Genomic DNA, 21,548 nt, shown 5'->3' on the forward strand with positions numbered 1-21,548 from the left:
ATGCCCCAAACCTCAACCGCACTCCACCGCACGTGCTCACGTGCCGCCACGTGGACCCCTCCGTTTTCCCATTCGAGGAATCCCCCATTAAAAAAAAACAAAAAAACAAATCAATTCAATAAATAGCAAAACCATCGTCGTCGTCGTTCGGGGCGGCCGAACCCGTCGGGCCCCCTCCCTCACCACGTGTCGCCATCAGGACGGGGAGATAAGGGGGAACTGGGCCCCACGGAACGCTGAAAAAAAAGGCAGCCGTCCATTCCCCAAAAAGCGCCAAAAAAATAAAAATAAAAATAAAAAAAGCGAAGCAACCGAAGCGCGGGCTTCTTGCATCGTTGTGTATAAATATAAGCACCGACGCCGCCGGCGAGAGCAAGCTTCAAATCCCCTCCCCTCCGCCTCCCCGATGAGCTGGACCAGGGGCCCCACCGTCGGCCGCGGCTCCTCCGCCGCCGTCTCCGTCGCGGCGGCCCCTGGCTCCGGCGACGTCTTCGCCGTCAAGTCGGCCGAGGCCTCCCGCTCCGAGTCCCTCCGGCGGGAGCGGGCGATCCTCGCCGAGCTGGACTGCCCCCACGTCGTGACGTACCGGGGCTGGGACGTCACCCGCGAGGCGGGCGGGCGGCGGGTGTGCAACCTGCTCATGGAGTACGCCCCGCGCGGCACGCTGGCCGACGCCGCCGCCGCCGCCGGGGTGCGCGGCGGCCGCCTCGGGGAGCCGGCGGTCCGGTGGTGCGCGCGGGGGATCCTCCGCGGGCTCGAGTACGTCCACGGCAGGGGGGTCGCGCATTGCGACATCAAGGGGCAGAACATCTTGATCACCGGCGAGGGGCCCAAGATCGCCGACTTCGGCCTGGCTCGCCGGGTCGGCGGCGACTGGGCGGCGGAGGGACCGGTCGGCGGGACGCCGCTCTTCATGGCGCCGGAAGTGGCGCGCGGAGAACGGCCGGGGTTCGCGGCCGACGTGTGGTCCCTCGGGTGCACGGTCATCGAAATCGCCACCGGGCGGCCGCCGTGGGCGGACGTCTCCGACCCCATATCCGCGATCCACCGAATTGGGTTCTCCGGCGAGTCGCCGGAGATACCGAGCTTCCTGTCCGAGCAATGCAGGGACTTTCTGAGCAAGTGCCTGAGGAGAGACCCGTCGGAGCGGTGGTCGGCCGGCGAGCTCCTCCGCCACCCTTTTCTCGAAGAAGTAGGAGAAGAAGCTCCCGAATTCCTCTCGGAGGAAGCCCAGACCAAAATCCCAGACACCGAATCTCCGACCAGCGTGCTGGAGCAAGCGGCGATCTGGTCATCCCTCGAAAATTCAGAGCCCTGTCATCCCCTGCTTCAGAGGAGTCCTCCGAATCGCCCTCCAGGCGAGAGAATTCAGCAGTTGGTCGGCGAATGGAGCGCGAATTCGATTCCTCCTCCTCAAATGCCGAATTGGGAGCAGGACGAGAGTTGGGTCACGGTCAGGAGCAGCGAAGAGAACAGAGAAGCACCGGAAACCAGTCCCAGAGCAAATGCAAAACGCAAACGAAGAAGAAGAAGTTCAAGAAGAAGATCAAGAAGATCAAGAAGGGTTGGTGGTGGGTTCTTGTAGGTATGGACATCCTGAGAGTAGCTCTGATCGGGAGCGAGAGGGAGACGACGATTCGACTCTCTGGGGATGTAATGTTCTTGGTTCATGTGGAATTGTCAAATTTGTGAAAATTGAGTTAGAAAATTTCCAGATTTTTCCCCTTGCATTCCTTCGCATCTTCACCTATCTATGTCTGTACATCAGGGCTTTCTTTTCCCTTCTTTCGTGTTCGTTTCTTGCCAAGACGCCATCTTGGGAACCGTTGCATTTGCCATATTTCTTCACTTGACATGCTTTAGCTTCTTCCTTTCTTTTGTTCTTTTTGTCCTTTTGATGTTAATTTACAAGAATGTTCATTCTTTGGGGCCCAAACACAAAATTTGCACAAGAAAAAGAAAATCACCTTGATACATTTAACACCATCTTTCAAATTTACCTAAACAAAATGAACGACAAAATGTCCATATTATGAGTTAAAAAAAAAAAAAAAACAGCACCCGTTGGTGTTCTGTCCATAACCAAAAGGTCTAGACCTTTGACCAAAGGACCCATTAGGGAGCAAAAAAAAATAAAAAATTCTAGTGCCTGTTCCAGGCAGAGAAGAATTTCTTAAACACTTAGGATAGTAGTAGCTTCAGCGTTGAGAAGAGACGGTGAAATCGACATCAAATTGAAAGCGGAGGGTATTTTAGGATTGGGAACGTGCTGGGACTAGTCATTACTAGCAATAGAGAGACAGAGAGAGAGGTTCAGGTGGGTTGGCATGTGGCCAAGATAACGACGAGAGCCTACGGAACGTTAGATGATACTATTTTTGTTGTACCGATAAAAAAGGGTTTGCGAGTATTTTAGGTACGATTCAATGGCTGGGCTTGTTGATGTGAAACACATTACTCATTATGGATTTGGGGGAGGGCCAACAGGACATGAACAGTACAAATTGGGCTTGCCCTTGTAACAAAGCTCAATCCCATTTTAATATGAGGTTAATCGGAAAATTAAATAAAAATATTTGCTCCAATCGTTAACATTTTTTCTTTGTCTATCCTACTATAGTTCTCAATTTATTCTTAGTTTTTTGTTTTATTTCTTTACAGAGTGTGAAAACCCACATCTAAAACTAAATATCTCAATCCCAACTCCTTAGAAGATATGAATTTGAACTTTATTGGGAATGGTGACTACTGGGATAAACCTCAATGGTTCCAATCATCAACATTCACTCACTCAATTATCAACTTTTTTGGTACCACATCAGCTTAATTCCATTTAAAAAAAAAACAACTTTAAGTTTGAACCTATTCTACTCCGAGCTTTATTTAGTCTTAAAAAATTACAAGCTTTCACTATAGTACCTCATAACATCACTAGAAAAGGAAAAGAAAGAGAGTATTTGTTGTAAAGAAAAGGCAGAAAGAAGAATTGATCGTATTCCAATGCCCCATCAACAAACCAATCATCGCATCTTGACCACTTCCATGATATTTAAGCTGCAACAATGCCAACAAGCATACTTGAAACAAAAAAAAAGAATGCAACAACTTGAGGCATTTGTTTTTCACAAGAAAGATGTATAAGTCCAAAACAACATGGATTCTCAAGCGGATATTACTTGTGTCCAAAAATCATCCTCTAGGTAATCACTCTTATATTTTTTATAAAATTAGGCACCCACCTTAGGACCTTAGGTAGGCAAAGTGAAAATGTTTGTATTCATGGGAATCAAAACGGCGTGTTTTCACACATATAAGTATGCCCTTAACCTTAGTTGATCCTATGGGGTATATTGACTATCTTATATAGAGCATTAATGACATGTCATTGTAAAGGGCTCTTTTGCAAGTAAAATCACATGGTAATTTTTGAAGACCAAAAGATGATACTCCAAAATTGGGCTATAACAAGATTCAATTGATGATAATTTATCAAAACATATATACAGTGGAAAGACAAAGTTGGTGGAAGGAATAGAACATGAAAGTTTCATTAGGAAGCCAACACCAAGCAAGACAAACGTTTTTCAGTGATACCTCATTGAAGAAGTTGACCATCAATCCACTCAAAAGAAAAAATAAGAAGTGCAAATCTACTGATGATATGATCATAACAGGTTCTGGTGCTAAACCAAATTCAAGTCAACCGAAAGGAAAACCTTTTTTGAGCCCCTTACCTTCATCTATCGAAAAACCCAAGGAAACACCAAATACATAGGGAGAAGAAATTTAGCCTTTGAGGTAATACAGCAAATAAGATACATCAATTACTTCTATAGTTAAGAAATTTTCAAATTCTTCCAATCGACTGAGACTCCAATTTCATAATATCTCCTCAGTTATACATCATATATATATCTAACATGATGAAGCAGTTTTGCCACCTAGAACTATGTGTTATTATCAGATCAGTGAACTCATGGTAGTAGACATAAACTAAGATCAAATCATGCGTGAAATAGGAGCAGACCAGCATCATAGAGAGAAAGGGCACAAAGAAAGAGCAACAAACAAAATTGAAGCCATGACCGGATCATGACTCATTTCTATGTTCTAAGGTGCATGAGCATCCCCTGGAAAGGGGAGAGACACATTAGAGTCAGCGCATGACAAGTCAACACACCTATAGCCATGTCCACAAAAATGAATATTCACAACGCAATAAAAACAAATTGCTGAGTAGCCAAATGCTTAATCCTCCAAATATTAAATCCATGCCTTTGTGCAGCTCAAAAAATCAGATAAATTGACAATCACCACAATTTCAACACAAAAGCACAAGCAGATAAAGAGCGATAACCCCTAAAATTCAGATGATTCACAAAGTTGAAATTATTCAGACCCAAATCTGCAGCCCACAGGCACAGATGAACCTCACAGAGAGAAAATCGCAGATCCAGGCTACTCATCAAAAAAAGGCAAAGCAGCAATCTCTATTCACAAAACAAACACAGACCCAAAAACCAAAATTGTGATTCACAATAACCTCAAATGCTCATTTGCTCGTTCGCTCAACTCCTGACCAATTCTCAAGATTCATCCCACCGACAAAAAAAAAAACCAGACTTGCAATACAAGACTCAATCAAAATAACAAAGCCGGCGCGGGGGTAGAACTAATTATGCTCAAGACGAAGAGTAAAAATCGTGCTTACCAGCGACGGCGCCGGCGCGGGGACGAGGACTTGCTGAACAGCTTGACGAGGAGGAGGACGCTGTCGACGGTGAAGATTGCGATGGGGGTGGAATACTTACTGTGTCGAGATACCAATGTCTTGCACCCAACCTTCTCGAGCAGCGAGGCCGATGGCGCCGGGTGGCGAGGATGCTCCGCTCGGATGGATCGGCGGAGGTGAGACCGTGAGAGGCCGAGAGCGACGAGCGTGCTGCGTGAGAGACCCGAGAGTAAAGTTAGAAAGAGGGTTTTGTTTGCGGCCCAAAAATCGGTTCTCAAACCGGTTCCCAAATCGATCCGTCCCGATCTGGTTCCCGGGTGGGTATTTCTGAATCGATTCCGGACCGGTTCAAACAGGTCTGAGCTTTGGGAACCGGTTCTTGGACCGGTTTCAACCGGAACCGGTTCCCAACCCTGTTTTCCGAGTGGGTCGAACCGGGAACCGAGTTGACCCGGTCCGGTTGCACACCCCTACTTGCCATTGTTGCCCCACCATCTTCGGAACTTGAGTAGTGGCCGACCCCTCGCATTGAATGGACTTAGGCTTAGAACCAGGGAGGACAAAGTCAGTTTTTTTTGTAAGTATGCCTTCCCACAGTGGGCGAACCTCTTGTTCAAGCCCTTTAGGGACAGTTTTTTAGTAGAAAAAACCACTATGCCTTTTTAGTTCAGAGCCTAAAAACATCCGTAAAGAACTAGGATGGTAACATTTCTAACTATTTGAGCTGCATTTCTCAGAGGATCCTACCAGGCTAGAGAAGAAGAGAGAGTTTAGAAAGTCATGAGAGAATTATAGGCAATAAGAGGTTACAAACAAACAAGGACCAAGCTCACAGGTCCTGAAACAAACAGAGGCTTCTGAAAATCTCGGTAGGGAATTATTCGCACGGTATGAACAGTGACAATGAACAATGATTTTCCTAGCATACTGTTACAGTAAAAGTGAACATTAACTTGCTATAGTAAACTTGTATGGACAACGATCTTGCTTAGCGGTCTTGTCCGTCACGAGCATTGTAGTCATAGTCTGAGTCATTTGAGTTGTGGATTGTCGCCAGAATATGTTCATCTTATTTTTGTTCAAAAGCTTCAAGGTCTTCTGATATGAGGATATGGTTGAGCTGGTGTGTTGTGGATGCTGATGCTTCCTTGTGGGCCCAGTGGGATGCTTCTTCCTAAGCCTAGTATGTATTGTCATCATCTGCAGTGTCGGCAGGAATGCTTGGCTGTGGCCAATTGGATGGTGTGTGTAAAAGATGTGTTCATGACATGGGATAAGGACAAGGGTCCTTGGCTAGGGGTCTTAGGACCTCCCCATCTAAAGGGGTCTGCATGTTCCTCGGATGAGAGATTTAGTTCTAATGCTAGGTCATAATGATCCCATGCATTGGGTATATTATAATTCCATGCATCTGGAGGAATGGTATTGTTTTCCTGGCATAGGATTCTTTGGAGTTCTTGGTACTGGTGCTCACAACAACCAACAGGTCCTGGATAAGATTTGTGAACTCGAGCCTCTACACTATGTGGAATAGGTCTATAGGATGAGGTTCCTGTACTCAGCGGAGCTTTGATGATGTTACCATTATTAGTGAGAAAAGCCCATGGTCTTCGGAAAAATAGAATAGTATGAATTTCAGGGTTTCGCTGTATAGTTCTCAATTCTTTCTCCAAAAGCCATTTTTAGTGAGTTGGAGGATAAAACCAATTAAGAAATCTAAAAGGTTTTTGTCATTCTCATTTTCAATCTTACCCGCGCCAAGTCCAAATATCCTGGTGAGGTTAGCAATGAATCTTCTAGTTGGAATTTCAATAGCTATTAAGTACTTATTGGTTAAGTATCATAATAACCATCGAAGTTGATCAGGAAAATCATATTCTTTCCAAATCAAAGGATGTATGAACGGATAATCTACATTTAATCCAAAAGGATAAAGAATCGAACCTCCATTGAGTCCGAACAAGTCTACATGGCATTGCCACATGAGTTTAAACAAAGTTTTTCTCGGATTTGTTCAATGATCTTCGGGGGGTATGAATCTTGAAACTTTCTCAATTTTATAATTGTGATAAGTAGTATGAAAGACATGCTTCATGATGTACATGTTGATGGGGCTTTTGGCTTTGACAAAAGGGAAAACATTTTCTTTCCAACAATGTGTTTGATTTCAAAAAGAATATTTTGAAAACCATTTTTTTGCCCATAAATTCATTAATTAAATTTTAAAAGAATATTTTGAAAACCATTTCCATCGGCCCGGGAAAATCATGCGAGGGAAAATGACATATATAAACTGAGAAATTTTTCACTGCCAAGATTTCTTTGAAAGTGGAATGATAATGCATTTCGGTTTGAGAAAATTTTCCACTTTTTTTTTTACCATCAATCTCTTTGAATAGAATGGCAGCCCAGTATTTATCACTGGCATCAGTCTGGAGAATTCTCTTCCCAGTTGATGGGATTTGTAACGAAGGAAGAGACTGCATAATCTATTTAAATTCAGCAACTGCAGTAGTTTGAGATTTTCCCCAAGGTGGGAGATTCTTTTTCAGCATTGTCCGCAATATGATTAGCAGCTTTGCAAGATCTGGAACAAAATCTCTGAGATAATTAATTATCCTAAGGAATTGTTGAACTTGTTTTGTTGTGAAGTTTTCTTTAGGAAATTTCAGCAATCCCTAAGCAATATGTGACCTTGGGTAGTATGTCCTTTTATTAAGGTGCGTACCAAGAAATTCAATTTCTGTTTGAGCAATGTTCATCTTTCTTTGAGAAAGCATAATTCCATGCTTTTTCACAATTTCAGCAAACTGCTCGAGAAGTTGGTAGTGGGACTGCTCATCAAGACTGTAAAGCATGATGTCATCAATGTATATTACTGCACTTGAGAGGATCGGCTGGAAGATCTGGCACATCGCCTTTTGGAAAAGGGATGGTGCAACCTTTAACCCAAAAAGGAAGGACTTTCCCTTTAAAGTGTTGATTTGGGATACAAAACTCTGTCTTGGGTCTGTCTTGGGCGAATGCCCAATTGCCAAAGTCTGGCTTTGAGATCAAATTTAGAATAAATTTGGGCCTTGGATAATCCAGCAAAAAGAGAGTTTCTGGAAGGTAGAGGGAATTTATCATCTTGAATGAAAATATTAAGTGGTTGGTAATTTATTACCAATTTCATCTTTCCTCGGTTTTGCTCAGCATGTTTGTTAACATAAAATGCTTCACATGCCCATTGAGAATGTGAAACCTCAATAAGGCATTGTTGCGACAATTACGAACATTCATTTTGAGCCAAAATTAGACGTTCTGGATTCATTCCCATATGACTCGCCTTAGTTGGATTGATATCCTCATTCTTTTTTAAAGAAAGACGAACAAATAAATTCTGGATTTTTCCATAAAGGATGGGAACACTTACGAGCGAACTTAGATGAGATTCCAAACAGGATTTTAATAATTTTTGCATGATCGAATCTAATAGGCTCATTTGGATGGAAAAGAGTCTTTGAATATTGACAAATTCAGAAAATTGATCTTTAAACTTAAGACCTTTTCCAGGAATGATGTGGAGTTAAGAGATTTGAGTCATAATGTCTCAACCGATGATCAAATCTTTGTTGGGAAGACTTGAACCAAAAATCTTTGTGGTTATAGAACACTGTGGAAAAACTCGGACGATAATTGGAGTGATTCTCACATTTGTAGAGAATGTATCTCGAAGCAAAATTGAAATATCGGACACAGGAAGTCCAATATTGTTAAGGAAGAACTTTAGTGTCTAAAATGGAAGAGGCAGCTCCGGTGTCTATAAGAGCAATGATAGTGATTGGCTTAACAAACTTTGAAATGAATATTTTCACAAGAAAATGGGGACAATGAGTTTGGCTCGAAAATATGTTAGTGCTTTCTTCTGAAGGAGTCAAATATATATGGAAAATATCTTCAGGATCTGAATCTGAATCAATTTCACTAGGAGTTTGATAACAAGGGATGACACAAAGAGTTTGGTCACATGGTTCTTCATCCGCAGAGAATAAATATTCAATATCATCGTTTTGAAGAGAAATACTAGTTTCATTCTCTATATGATGTATTAAATGATTCTGATCTTTTTTTCACCTGAGGATAGTTTTTAGCAAAATGTCATTTTTGGTTGTAGATGAAACATCGTTTTGATTTCTTGTGGCTTGAGTGATCTTTCTTTTTGCATAGGTATCTCTATTTCTTCTTTCTTCGGAAGTGCTTAGAGCCATGTCTAGATTTGTTTATCTAGAGCTTCTTGAAGTGCTTATTCTTTCTAGAAGATTTTCCGCAAGAACCATCACAATCTTTCTTGGAGCATTTGATTTTCAAGTTCTGGCGAGAACATGCCCTGTTAAGTTCTCTGTTGTCGTTGACATAAGTTTGGATCATTTGTCGTTTAATACACTATTTTTCAAGGTGCAAATGAATTTCTTACTGGATTTCTCCCAATGGAACATCCTGGATCCTTCTCTGTTTGGACAGAAAGGTTCTTTCCACTGTCTGAGATAATTTTTTGGGGATGGAGGTCAAGAAGACATGCTTCAAATTTGCATCAGCTCCAATTTGATAGAGAGCTTAAGCATTTCTCCATAATGTTTATCAAGATATTTTTTCTGGAGAGAGTAGCATCTTCTTTCAAAAAATTCTCTTATTTTGAGTTTTATAAGATCAACAGGTTTTCCCACAAAGAAATGATATAGGAGAGTAATGGCATGGCCAAAATTTGGGAGAGCAAAAAGTGAATTTGATCCTGTTCTACTAAAGATTGCCACTAAAGTTTGAGATTACCTATGAATCTTGTGACAAAGTCAAAAAGAACATCATACTTGTCTTGGTTGGTAATAGCTTTGGTATTCAGCCAAGTATGAAATTCCTCAAGTTTTTCTAGCCATTTGTGGTAAGGTATGTTATCAATAGTGAAAAACTGTTTTGATGAAATGGACACACTCTAAGAATGACCATTTGGCTAAACAACCTTTAATGATTTGATTCCATATCATAGTTTGGGGGATCGGCCATGAATATTGATGAAGTTACTGGTGCTGTAGGAAATGAATCAATGGTAAGGATTGAAAAGGATGATGATGATGAAAGAGATACTGAGTCTGATTCGGTGTCAAAAATATTTGGAAAAGCTGGTTCTGTTGGAAACATAATTTGATATGTTGGAATAACAGGATCAGGATCAAGCTGTGGTTTCTGATTACCTAAATCTCTTAAAAAGGATTCCAACAGGTTTGACAGCGTCATTTGATCGGGCTCTCTTATGATAAGGGAGGATTTCTCGGGCATCTTTTCTTTTCCCTTTTCTTTCCTTATGCGATCAAGTTCTCTGAGACGATTCCTCCTCTCAGCCTCATCTGTCTTGTCCTGTCTGATAGGTGTAATAGTAGTAAAGATAGACATCTGGGGTGGTGGAGGAGGGAGAGAATCTGCTTGCAGAGTAGTTGGAAATGTATTGAGCCTTCCTTCCTCAAGGATTTGGATTTTTCTTTTAAGCTTTTCTATTTCTGCTCTAGGGCTTTCAAGATGGTTATAGCCTAGATGTTGTCCAGATTCTAAGGCATGAAACCTCTTCTGGAAATCTGAAAGCATCTTCTTGGTGGTTTCATCATATCTTCGTAAATCTTGTTGCACATTTCTAATCTTGGAAGCAATTGCTTTGAAAGCATTGTTGTGTGCTAGGAGAGTCTCCGATTGCCAATTTAAGACAGCTTCAACAACATGAGTTCTTTTTTGTCTTCCATGCTTATTCACATTAGTTGGGGCAAGTATCTTGGGAACATGCCTATATTTGCCTTGTGGATCGATAAACTCTTTTGAAGTAGGAAAAGAGAGTTTAGAACTTTCCCGAACAAGAGGAGGAAAGTCTGTTTCTTGGAACATAGTAATGGAAGAACTAGGTGATGTTTCTGGTGGAACTTCGAGTGGGTATGAATGTTTCTTGGCTCATTTTACAATTGGTTTATAAAACGGGAGATGGTTCGCTTTTTTTTTTTTTTTTTTGAGGAACAACATTCCCCTAGATCCAGTGAGGGTTATTGGCCCTCACCTAAGGGAGCCAAGGGCTGGCTGCCTTCCTTGGATTTGGGCGAGAGCCTGTAGACCCTCATCGGCAGTTGGCCAGGGTCGTCGGCCCTTAGGTAGTGGCCCTTAGGTAGGGGCCAACAACCCCGACTGACCCTCGTTGAACCTATTGTTCCCCTTATTGTTCTTATTATTCTTTTTTTAAAATAATTTAGTTTTTAATTTTTTTTAATAAATAGGTATATTAAAAATTAATTTTAGGGGCTTTTTACTAACGTGATAGTTTTTATTTTATTTTTAAATTGCCACTTCAATAGTAAAAATGTTAGAAAATGTGGCACATAAGTTGTTTCATTGGAATTTTTTGCCATTGACACATATGTGTTCCATTCTTTTTCGATTTTGACATTTAAGTGTATCTTTCGGAATTTTTGGTATTTAAGTATCCATTTGGGCCAGGTTTTGCCACTTGCAGTGTATGCACCTCCACAAAACCATCCATTATGATTCTATATTTGTTCGAAGAAAATGTTTAACCAATTCCATGCATCTAACCAAAAAATCCTCTCTTCTTCTAATTTTGTGATCTTCCCATTCATTACCTATAGGTTTTTCTTCGATAGATAACTCATTCATTTTCACATCAGGGTTTGTAAAAGGATTGGTTTATTATATTTGATGTAAAACCTCATTCTTTTTTTTATTTTTTTATTTTTTATATAAAATAAAAGGGGAGAATTACCAGAGAAGTATAAAACCTATTACAACTACGTCAATTCAGTTTTAAACTTTTTTTTTTGCCAATTCAATCTCAAATCTTTCACAATTATGCCAATTCAATCTATCTGGCCATTTTTGGCCGGCTGAAGTTGATGTGGATAATTTTATAATAATATTTTATTTTTTTTGAATTTTTTATTAGTTTTTCTTTATCATCATTTTTTTTTCCTTCTTTGCTTTATTTTTTTTCCCATCGCTAACCACTAGCCAAGGCCAGCCTTGCTATGGCCTTCCTCACCTTGGTAAAGGTGGCTTCACTCACAATTGGCGAGGTTGTCTTCACCCATGGCCCCAAGGTCATGGCGAGCCTTGTTTTGCCCAACTCTTGTAACGGCACAAGTATGTCACGTTCTACATGTTTCTTTTCCATTTATACTCATAATTATAATTAAGCATGCGGAAGCAATACAAAATACGTCACCATACATTGTACAAGAAAGTCATACGAGTTTAATATATATTGCTTCTTCTTTACACAATATCAGTACTTATTATAACCACAATTGGTCTTGGGACTTGTGGGTTACGGGCCCACTAGTACTACTAATCCCATACTATTCCAGAATCAAGCCACCATCCAACTAAGGGTTGGTGGTCTCAGGCATCACCTCATCCCTTTTGCCGTTATTTACAAAGAGACCCTCTTACACAATGAAAAATAAGGGACGAGCCGAAATTTAGTAAATGAAATCCCTAGGTCTAAAGTAGGAGATCGTCTTAATGTTCAACTTGGCATTAATCAAACAATATGAGTTCAAGGCAATACAAAATAACTATGCATAAACAAGCTCCTTTTCTTTCTACCATGATATGCCAATAAGATCCATTAACAACATTACATGTTCATTCACCCAAAAGCAAATGGATAGCATATTGTAAGATGCACTAGTGTTCGTACACATACATAGACAAGTGTATACTTGTCATGTATCTCACTACCACACACACATACAAGTGAAATCATACTTGTCATGCATCTCACCACCACGCATTCAAGTGAATTTATACATGTCATGCATTTCACCACTACTATACATATTTTCCATCTTTGTCATGAACCTTATCAACATTCATAAGTGAGTTTATACTAATCATGAAACTCATACATAGATGAGTTCATATGGGTCATGAAACTCATCAACACTTACACATATGACTTCATACTTGTTACTAGTCATGATCTATTTAACCTCACGAGGCATCATGAACACTCTTGAGGTGTACCCAACATGCTCTCCCCTTTTTTTGGTAGGTAGTTTGGTTTATTCTTGCCTTCTTCACCATCCTATAAGCTTGCTAAGAGCCACTCTTTGTCCCAACCCTCCCACCTCGACGATCACTCCCTGCCCTTATCGGACCGAGTCGTTACAAGCCTACTAGCTTCCGCCTGCTTCATCCCAAAACCACACACCTTCCAAAGGGGGTCCCGCTCGGGCATCCCTAGATTATCTCATATAACCAGTAATGTGATATCAACAACTCATAAAATCGACATCATGAACATCGATAACTCAAATAATCGATAACGTGAATATTGACAATGCAAAGAATTGATCACATGATTAATCAATAATACATAATTAGTAATTTGGTAATTTAGTCAAATTACAAAAATATCACTTTCGGGTTCACACTTAAAAAATTGTCATGACATCATAGAGAAGCAATCAAACACCCATAAGAAATCTATCAAACACCTCCTAGGCGCAGAATGAGGTTAACAACCCAAATCAAATGAACACAAGATTTCACGTACCATCATTAAGACTTACCTACACATTACAACAAGAGCCAAAACAAATCAATAACCAACAAACAACCAAGTCAAAAGCACTAAGTGGATCAACCCAACTTAGTGCCTAGGGTTTTTGCTTACCTTGAACAAAAACTTAGACAACTCAAAATCTTAATCACATTTAAAGAGCAAACATTAACAACTCTCAATTTTTAAGAAAACAACAAAATTAGCTTGATAAGAAGAAAATGAAGTCAATCAACTTTTACCTAGAAATACTTGAAAGATGAGATTTAAAGCTCAAACAACTCAAATTGAATGAACTTTGGAACTTAATTAAAATTTAGGGGGAGCTTCACTTGTTTTGAAAGGGAAAAGAGAATTTGCACTTGAAAACAAGAAGATGAAGTTGCTTTACCAAAGAGGAGAAGAGAAAATTAATTTTTCTTCCTTCTGTACTTATTTTAAAGAATAGCTTCAACTTGTGTTAATTAACTAGCGTTATAAGTGTGACATAAAGTAACTAGAATTAGAAAATTATGTCATTCATGATATCATGCATTATGTAATTTGATAGGCTAAGTTCAATGTCACAATTTTAGAGCATGTGAGTTATTACTTAAGTGACAAATGTCAAGATTTTGTTTAGAAAGATGAAGATATTTGATTATAGAGAGAGAGAGAGAGAGAGAGAGAGAGAGAGAGAGAGAGAATCATTAGCCAAGTAAAATACATAAATGAGGAAACATTATTTGAGTTGTAATCATTTCAATTATTAATGAGAGATGGAGAAGACCTTGACTTGTCTTTCTCATGAGTTAAAATTTATAGATATTAGTTAACTAAAGTTAAAAAGCCATAATGACATTGGGGTTAAAACACTTGATGGAGAGAGAGAGAGAGAGAGAGAGAGATAAGATAGCCCAAATAGATGCATGAATAAGAATCACCATTTGATTTGTAATTATTGAAGCAAAATAGTGAGATCATGCATGAGAGAAGATAGCCCAAATAGATGCATGAATAAGAATCACCATTTGATTTGTAGTTATTGAAGCAAAAGAGTGAGATCATGTATGTTGTAAATCTATAGGCTAAAGTTATGGTTGAAAATGAAAGAGATGTGGAGAATGAATGAGGACTCTTGGCTTGAAAGCTTAAAGAGCATTAATGGGCTAGAGTTTAAAGTTATGGTTGAAAATGAAAGAGATGTGGAGAATGAATGAGGACTCTTGGTTTGAAAGCTTAAAGAGCATTAATGGGCTAGAGTTACAAGAAATGACGTAAGAAAAGATGTAATTTGCAAGTAAGAATTTAGGTGAGAAACTAAGTAATTTGACAATTAAATTAGTGAAAAGTGGCTAATAAATTATGGTTATCAAAGATAGAGAGAATCATGTGACAACTATTAATGCCCGTATGGAGAAACATGAATCTTATTTCTCTATAGTGCGATATACATAATAAATACAATGAAGATTTAGGGTGTCATAGATCTAGGTGGAGCTGTCTTGCCTAGTGGCTAGCAAGCCTTGCCAAAGGCTCGCGGCCACTATGCGGAAAAGAAGTAAAGAAGGAAAAAAAAAAAAAAAAAAAAGGAAAAGAGAAAAATATAATAAAAATTCGAAAAAAAATGAAATATTATTAAAAATTCTTTGCATCAATATTAGGTGGACGGTCAGTGCGGGCCGGTGTCCATGTTAGAGCCAACTGACCAAAATTGGTTGGATGAATAGAATGACACGATTATAAAATGTTTAGAATTGAATTAACTAAAAAAAATAGGATAGAATTGATGTCATTATAATAAATTTAAGATTTTTTTTTAAAAATTATTTTCCCAAATAAACGTAGCTTTTATCCGGCCAGTAGATTGTGGAGTTTAAATGGAGCAATCAAAGGTTTAAGGTGAAATCAAGGGGGTGATGTTGAAGCCGCACAAGTTGTAGGTAAAAAGGAGCTTTTTGGGTAAGAACTGGCCAAGAGTGGCGGACGCAGTATATACCCGCAGCAAAAACAAGACAAAGGCGCACTAGCGACAGCAGCAACCCACCACTTTTATCAGCAGCAGCAAGCCTTCAACATCAAGAACACGTCAACTTATATCAGCATCACCCTCTTCAGATTCACACCAATCAGCAACATGACTCGCCCATCAAGATACACCAACTAGCCGTCCCCCCCGGACTGGTGAAGCGGCCGCCTCCATTAATTTTACTCGCCGTTTAAGCATTTGTAATTATGGTAAACCGCACGCTCATTTAATAATTTGAGATTTTTAGAATCGGCCACATCACGCCAGCATCGTGCCTAAGTCGGCGTTGAAGATGATTTATTATATTGAGATCATCGTAATAGGGCATGTCACGGATTGTTTCTTTTAGCAATACGGAAGATAATATTATATATAATTTACGTCACATCTATCAATTCACAATTAGGTAGAAGGTCGATTGCTATCATAGGCAGTCGTAGTGCGATGGAGCTAAAAAGTAGCAGCCTAGCAAGGTCTTTTAAAATAAATAAAAGAAAGACACGCATGTATGTATGTTTATAAATATGTGTTGACCAGATAAACGGACAAAAATATTGATAACAAACAAGAGTTGTAATCAACACAATCGCGAACTAAGGAACCTAAGAATTTCCTTTTTTTGCATCTGTAATTTCGAAGGATGGTCTGTTTCAAGAGATTTTATATATTTCGATTATTCTCTCGTTTGAGGAGTAGGAAATGTTTTCTTCTTATGTAAGTTGGAGAATTAAAGATCATGACTTGGCAAGTTGGGGTTTTTATTTAAGATTTAGCTGGCCATTTGAGATCTTATTGAAAACGAGATTCACTCCATGTCATCTTTTAAAAAAAAAATTCCATTTGAGATGATTCTTGGAAAATTTCCCAAAAATCTGCAGTAATTAAGCCAAAAACTATCTGAGTGACCTAATTTCGGAAAATACATTTGTATTTGCATGAAATAACGATGATTTTGTGTGTTTTGTGGATTGGTTACGCAGAACTAAACTCTCAGGATCAAGAAAAGAAAAAAATAAATCAATAAGCCATGAAGAGACAAGCGCACGTCCCTAAAGAGACAAGCGCATGTCCCTAAAAGTATGTGCCGAATAATAAGAAGTTAGGAAAAGCAAGGCATGTACGTATGACTGCTGTACGAATGACATAAACCGACACCAGACAACCAAGGAAACTTAGCAGTTAGGAAAAGCACGCCAAGAAATTGGAACCTCTAGTCAGCGCCATCATAGATTCGTGGAAGATATGATTGTGCTGACTAGAGCTTCCAATAATGCAAATCGGTCATGTCCACGTCCCCATAAGTATGTGTTCGTGTCAATTTTGTCTCGAGCTTGAGCCCGATTAAATTGGCCAAGAATTTCAATCGAAGGAAGCCCAATTACGTTGGAGGACAAAGGCGGAGATTTATGGACTTTACGTAGATACTGCGATCCACCTCGAATCATGAGCTTACCGTTTTTATATGTTGCCTAATCAGGTAGAGTTAAGGAATGGCTTGCAATCCTCCTTGGTGCAGAGTGTGCCCGCCGATGTTTACCGATTTTTTTTCCGCGCCTTGTTGAAGCAAAGCTTAATCGAGTCAGTGCGGAGTTCCTGTGCGATGCCTAAGATATGGTTCACCGTGAATTACACATATGGATTTCAACGTAGTGTTTAAAATTCTCTCTATGATTTTTTTTTTTTTTTTTTTCTGGTGAATATGCTATGAGAGATTGTGAGTTAACACAATTGGGGGTCTCCTGGGTATAATTTAGGGCTAGGAAACCCAAGTTGGATTGACCAATTGTAATTCTGTAACTCTATGATTGACAGTCGATTCTTTGCAGTTGGTTCTCTCTGTGAAGTAGATACGGTACTTAGGAACTGAACCATATAAATTTGTAGTGTTATTTAAAGTTCCTCATTTATTTATGATAATTTCTTCTTCTTGCATCATATTTGAATAGTAAGATCCATTAACTTTCTTATTATTTTATAATAACTGGTATAATGTTAGAACTAGGGTTTTCTGGAGTTGATTATGAGCTTTTACTTGTCTGATCACTTTCAGGATGTTCTATTGTTGCAATTATGTCCGGAGAAAAAGTAGAAATAAACAGGTTTAACAAGAGAAGCAATTTTGAGTTGTGGAGAGACAAGATGCATGCGTTATTAACAATTCAAAGTTTCGCCAAGGTGTTCGATGATAGATAAATTGTTGAAAATAATTTAAGAGGCCGATAGGGTTGGATTGATGTAGAAGGCAAAGAGATAATCTTGTTGATCCTGTCGAATGATATGTTAATAGAAGTGATCGAAAAGTATGCCATGGCGTTGTGGGCCAAACGTTAGGCCTTTACATAATGAAGAGGTTAAATAATCGACTATGGGTGTATTTGGTTGGACTTTTAGAGAAAGCCATTGGGAAAATGCAAAAACTTTAGGTTGAAGGGACTTTTCAGAATGCAAATTGTGTTTGGTAAATTATAATTTAAAAGTCCATTGTAAAGTACCTTTAAGCAAAATGATGTTTGGGGGAATTACATTTACAAAGTACTTTTGTAATAAAAAAATTATCAAAAGAAAAATAAAAAAAAAATTGATTGGCAAAGGCGGTGGCTGCCGGTGATCGAAATTTGTCGCCGGCGGCCGAAATATGACTTAGGTAGCCCCAGAGGCGATTGGGGAGGGCTGCCTGGGGTCAAGCAACCCCTTAAGACCACCGGCAAAGGTTGCCCGCTATCCGGTGACCTCGCCACCCCCGGATCTAGGGCGGTGAGGTCGCGCGACGTCGCCTCGACCTTTGGCGACCTCGCTATGACCTAGATCCGGGGCGTCAAGGTTGGAGGAGGACCTCGCCACCCTAGATTTGGGTCGTGGCGGGGTCACGCGACCTCGCGCAACCTCACCGCCCCCGGATCTGGGTCGCGAGAGGTCGCGCGACGCCGCCGTGACCCATATTCGGGGGCGGCGAGGTCGCGTGATCCAAATCGGGGGTGGCAAGGTTCTTTTGCGACCCTGTCACCCTAGATTTGGGTCGTTGCGACGTGCATCGGTTGCGCCACCCCCCGGCGTTAGTCGCGCCACCCCCGATGATGATCATCTAGGTGACGTTCGCCGACGACTACCTGCCCTTCGTCGGCGATTGCTCGCGAATAAGAAGAAGATGATGAATAGTGAGGGTAAAACCGGAAAAACGAAAAATCAACGATGATAATTTGGGAAGAAATTTTTTTTTTAGCCCCTCAGCTCAGCATTCTCGACATGTTGAAAGCCTAAGGTAGCCCCTAACCTGCCTTGGGCTTTCAGCCTTGTGAAGGCTGACATTTTGCAAAGGGGGTTTGAAATTTTTTTGCCAAACACCCCATCCTTGGCCCAAGGATCTTTGGGGCTCCAAAGTAGCTTCTCAAGGCTACTCCCAAACGCACCCCCACCACTCCATTTATTCGGTTCTACATTTTATCATAGAACCATGCTTATCCCTAGTTAAAAGTTTGCGTCTACTTTGTGGCCAGATTGCCACATAAAGTTCCCTGCCCTTACAACTACGGAAAATTTCGTCTCGTAGCCAATCTGTTGATTGTATCGTGATTCCATTTTAGTCCCCAAGAAATTAACATAAGGATAATAGTGAAAAGGGATAAAAGTATATTGGATCGAAGTTTAGAAACCACATTGTACAAATAAAAAATTCAATGACGATATTAGAAATTTGATCAAAATTTAGGAATTAATTCTGTCATTTATCCTAGTGAAAATTGATGTTGGATGGAGATTCTCTATTTCCACTTGTGCTCTCGTGATGAGGTGCCTCGAGTATCTCAATTATTGATACATGTGAAAGACAGTAGTCGCGAAACTTATTACTTAATATTTCAATGACAAGACTCGTGGGGACACCAAAATAGATTTGGTGTGGGGTAGAGGATCTTCGTCTCTTAAATCGGTTTCTTATGATATGTGGTTGTAGGAAGCAAAGGATGTTAGCTCTCGTATTAAAGCTCATGCGGAGACAATTAGTAAAAGTTTAATACCTCAATTCCGGAGTATTTAAAAGAAGTCTAAACACCAAGCCAACGTATTTAATTGGGCATAAATGTCACTCAAAAGTTGAACGTATTTAATTTGCTGTGCTTGCCCCTAGACTTGATGCGACCTTTAGACTTCTATAGGGCCATTTCAACCTCCTCTTACCTCTGTTCCTTGACCCCCGTTGTTCATCTCTACCCTGAATTATAGTTTGCACGCTACATCCTGCACCAGGCCATCATCTTACAATCTTCTTTACCACTCGTAGGAGAACAAGACGGACATTATTTCTCCCGAGATGATTCTAGTACAGCCATTTTGTAGTGAATGAGTAACGTTGTCTCATGATTCTGGTGGTAATGCTAATAATATGGTGCACTGTCTTTCATCAGTTTGGGCCTCATCGCTATTTTTCAGATCTATCATACGTTTGTTAAACTCATCTAAATGAGCTCTAATGGAAGTATCTTCAAAAAATCAAAACTGAAACATTCTTTTCAACATACATAGAACCTGTCTGGTTCCAAATTTTAAGGTATGCATGGTAGGTTTTAGGTTCTAAAAATTAGATAACTTGTTTTGATAGGTAAATTCCCAGTTCTAAGTTGATGGAACCTCGAACTTACACCTATAACTTGGAACAAGTTTTTATATTTTTCTCGGTCTATATCTTCGAACGATTTTATAGTATTTTATGGTGTCCGATAATAAGTGTATAATTTGAAACCATTAGTCCGAGTTTCCATTTTATGATTATAACTTTTGTTTTGTTAATGTTTCATATTTTTCATGTGTCTAAATATAAATTGTGATAAGTATACTAGTAGTAAGTGGTGATCATTAAAGGTGATGATTAACTGCAATCGTTCGATTAGTAATATAGGTAGAACTTAGGTAAATTCTGGAACCTGTGATAATGTGGGTTCCAAGTTTCAAAGTATTTAGGGTAGGTTATAGGTTTCAAAAAAATGATGAATCTATTCCAACAGATAAATTCTAGGTACTAGGTGAAACTTGTATGAAATTAGAGGTGTCAAAATGGGTCTCAAACCCATATATGACCAATTTAATGGGTCACTTACATTTTGAATGGACTAGTTAAATGTGTTCAAAATGAAAACTTAAAATAGATGGGTCTTAAATGGGTTTCCAGTCCAACCCTCACACTCTCTCTATTACTCTTTAAATTTATAAAAATATTTCTTTTATAAAAATAGAAATTATAATTTTTTTATATATATTTTTTCTTTCTTTCCTTTTTCTTTCTTCTTCCTTCTTCCTTAATTAGTGGCTGCACGGCGACATTCGGTGACCAGCCAGGTGAGGCTTGAGCTTGTTGACGACTAGCGAGGCTTGAGCCTGCTAACAACTAGTGAGACTCAAGCTCACGGGCATTAAGGGAGCTCAATCTTGCCAATGAGCTCGCCTTTGGCCAATCGAAAATGTAGAAAAAGAAAAAAATTTAAAATTTAAAATTATATATATTTTAAAATAAAAAGGTAAAAAATTCAAATTTTAATTTTTTTAAAAATAATTAAATAATTAAAAATTTGATTTTTTTGAAAAAATAAAAATTAGAAAATTAAAAGGAGTCAAGGAGGAAAATTTAGTCATATATTTCATACCAAACAAAGAAAATTTAGTCATATATTTCATACCAAACAACACAAAATATTTTCTAATTTATTTTCAAATTTTAGGCAAAAGAAAATTGTAATTTTCCTAAAAAATACTTGGAAAATATTTAAGAAACAAATGAAGACTTAATTTTTTAAAAAAATTATAAAAATTGTTCATTAAATTTGTATTGTGTGAAAGCGTTTTAATAAATATCATTTTAAAAAAATATCATTTAAAATGAGCTTTCTTAGGTTTAATTAAATGGATTGGGTATGAGTTGCGAATGAGTTGGGTCGGGTATGAGTAAAAAAGTTTGTACTACGATAAATAGGTTATAAATGATTAAATGAGTCGATTTGGGTTGGATTATTTATGATTTGATCCAAATCCAATCCAATCCACTTGTTTGACAGGTTTATATGAAACTTGGAATTGCTCACTCTTGCTTATAACTCAATGACAGACTTCCTTAAAGAGATAAGTCATCCCTTCACAGGTCATTGCAAGTAGATTTTAAAGAACATACCAAGGTCACAAAAAGGATCGTTTTCTTGCTGTGAAATCTTGAGCGTAGTCTTTCTAAGACATTA

The 21,548-nt window shown here is 39.2% G+C and overlaps 1 protein-coding gene across 1 annotated transcript; it reads left to right on the forward strand.

Moving 5' to 3' along the window:
- The first annotated feature begins 388 nt into the window (after positions 1 to 388).
- On the forward strand, positions 389 to 1,728 carry LOC104447562 (mitogen-activated protein kinase kinase kinase 18). The gene has a single exon (XM_010061284.3). The coding sequence runs from the start codon at positions 407 to 409 to the stop codon at positions 1,583 to 1,585; it is 1,179 nt and encodes a 392-aa protein (XP_010059586.2). The 5' UTR covers positions 389 to 406; the 3' UTR covers positions 1,586 to 1,728.
- The last annotated feature ends 19,820 nt before the right edge of the window (positions 1,729 to 21,548 follow it).

The sequence above is a fragment of the Eucalyptus grandis genome, chromosome 11, assembly GCF_016545825.1.
Source record: "Eucalyptus grandis isolate ANBG69807.140 chromosome 11, ASM1654582v1, whole genome shotgun sequence".
NCBI classification, from domain to species: Eukaryota; Viridiplantae; Streptophyta; class Magnoliopsida; order Myrtales; family Myrtaceae; genus Eucalyptus; species Eucalyptus grandis.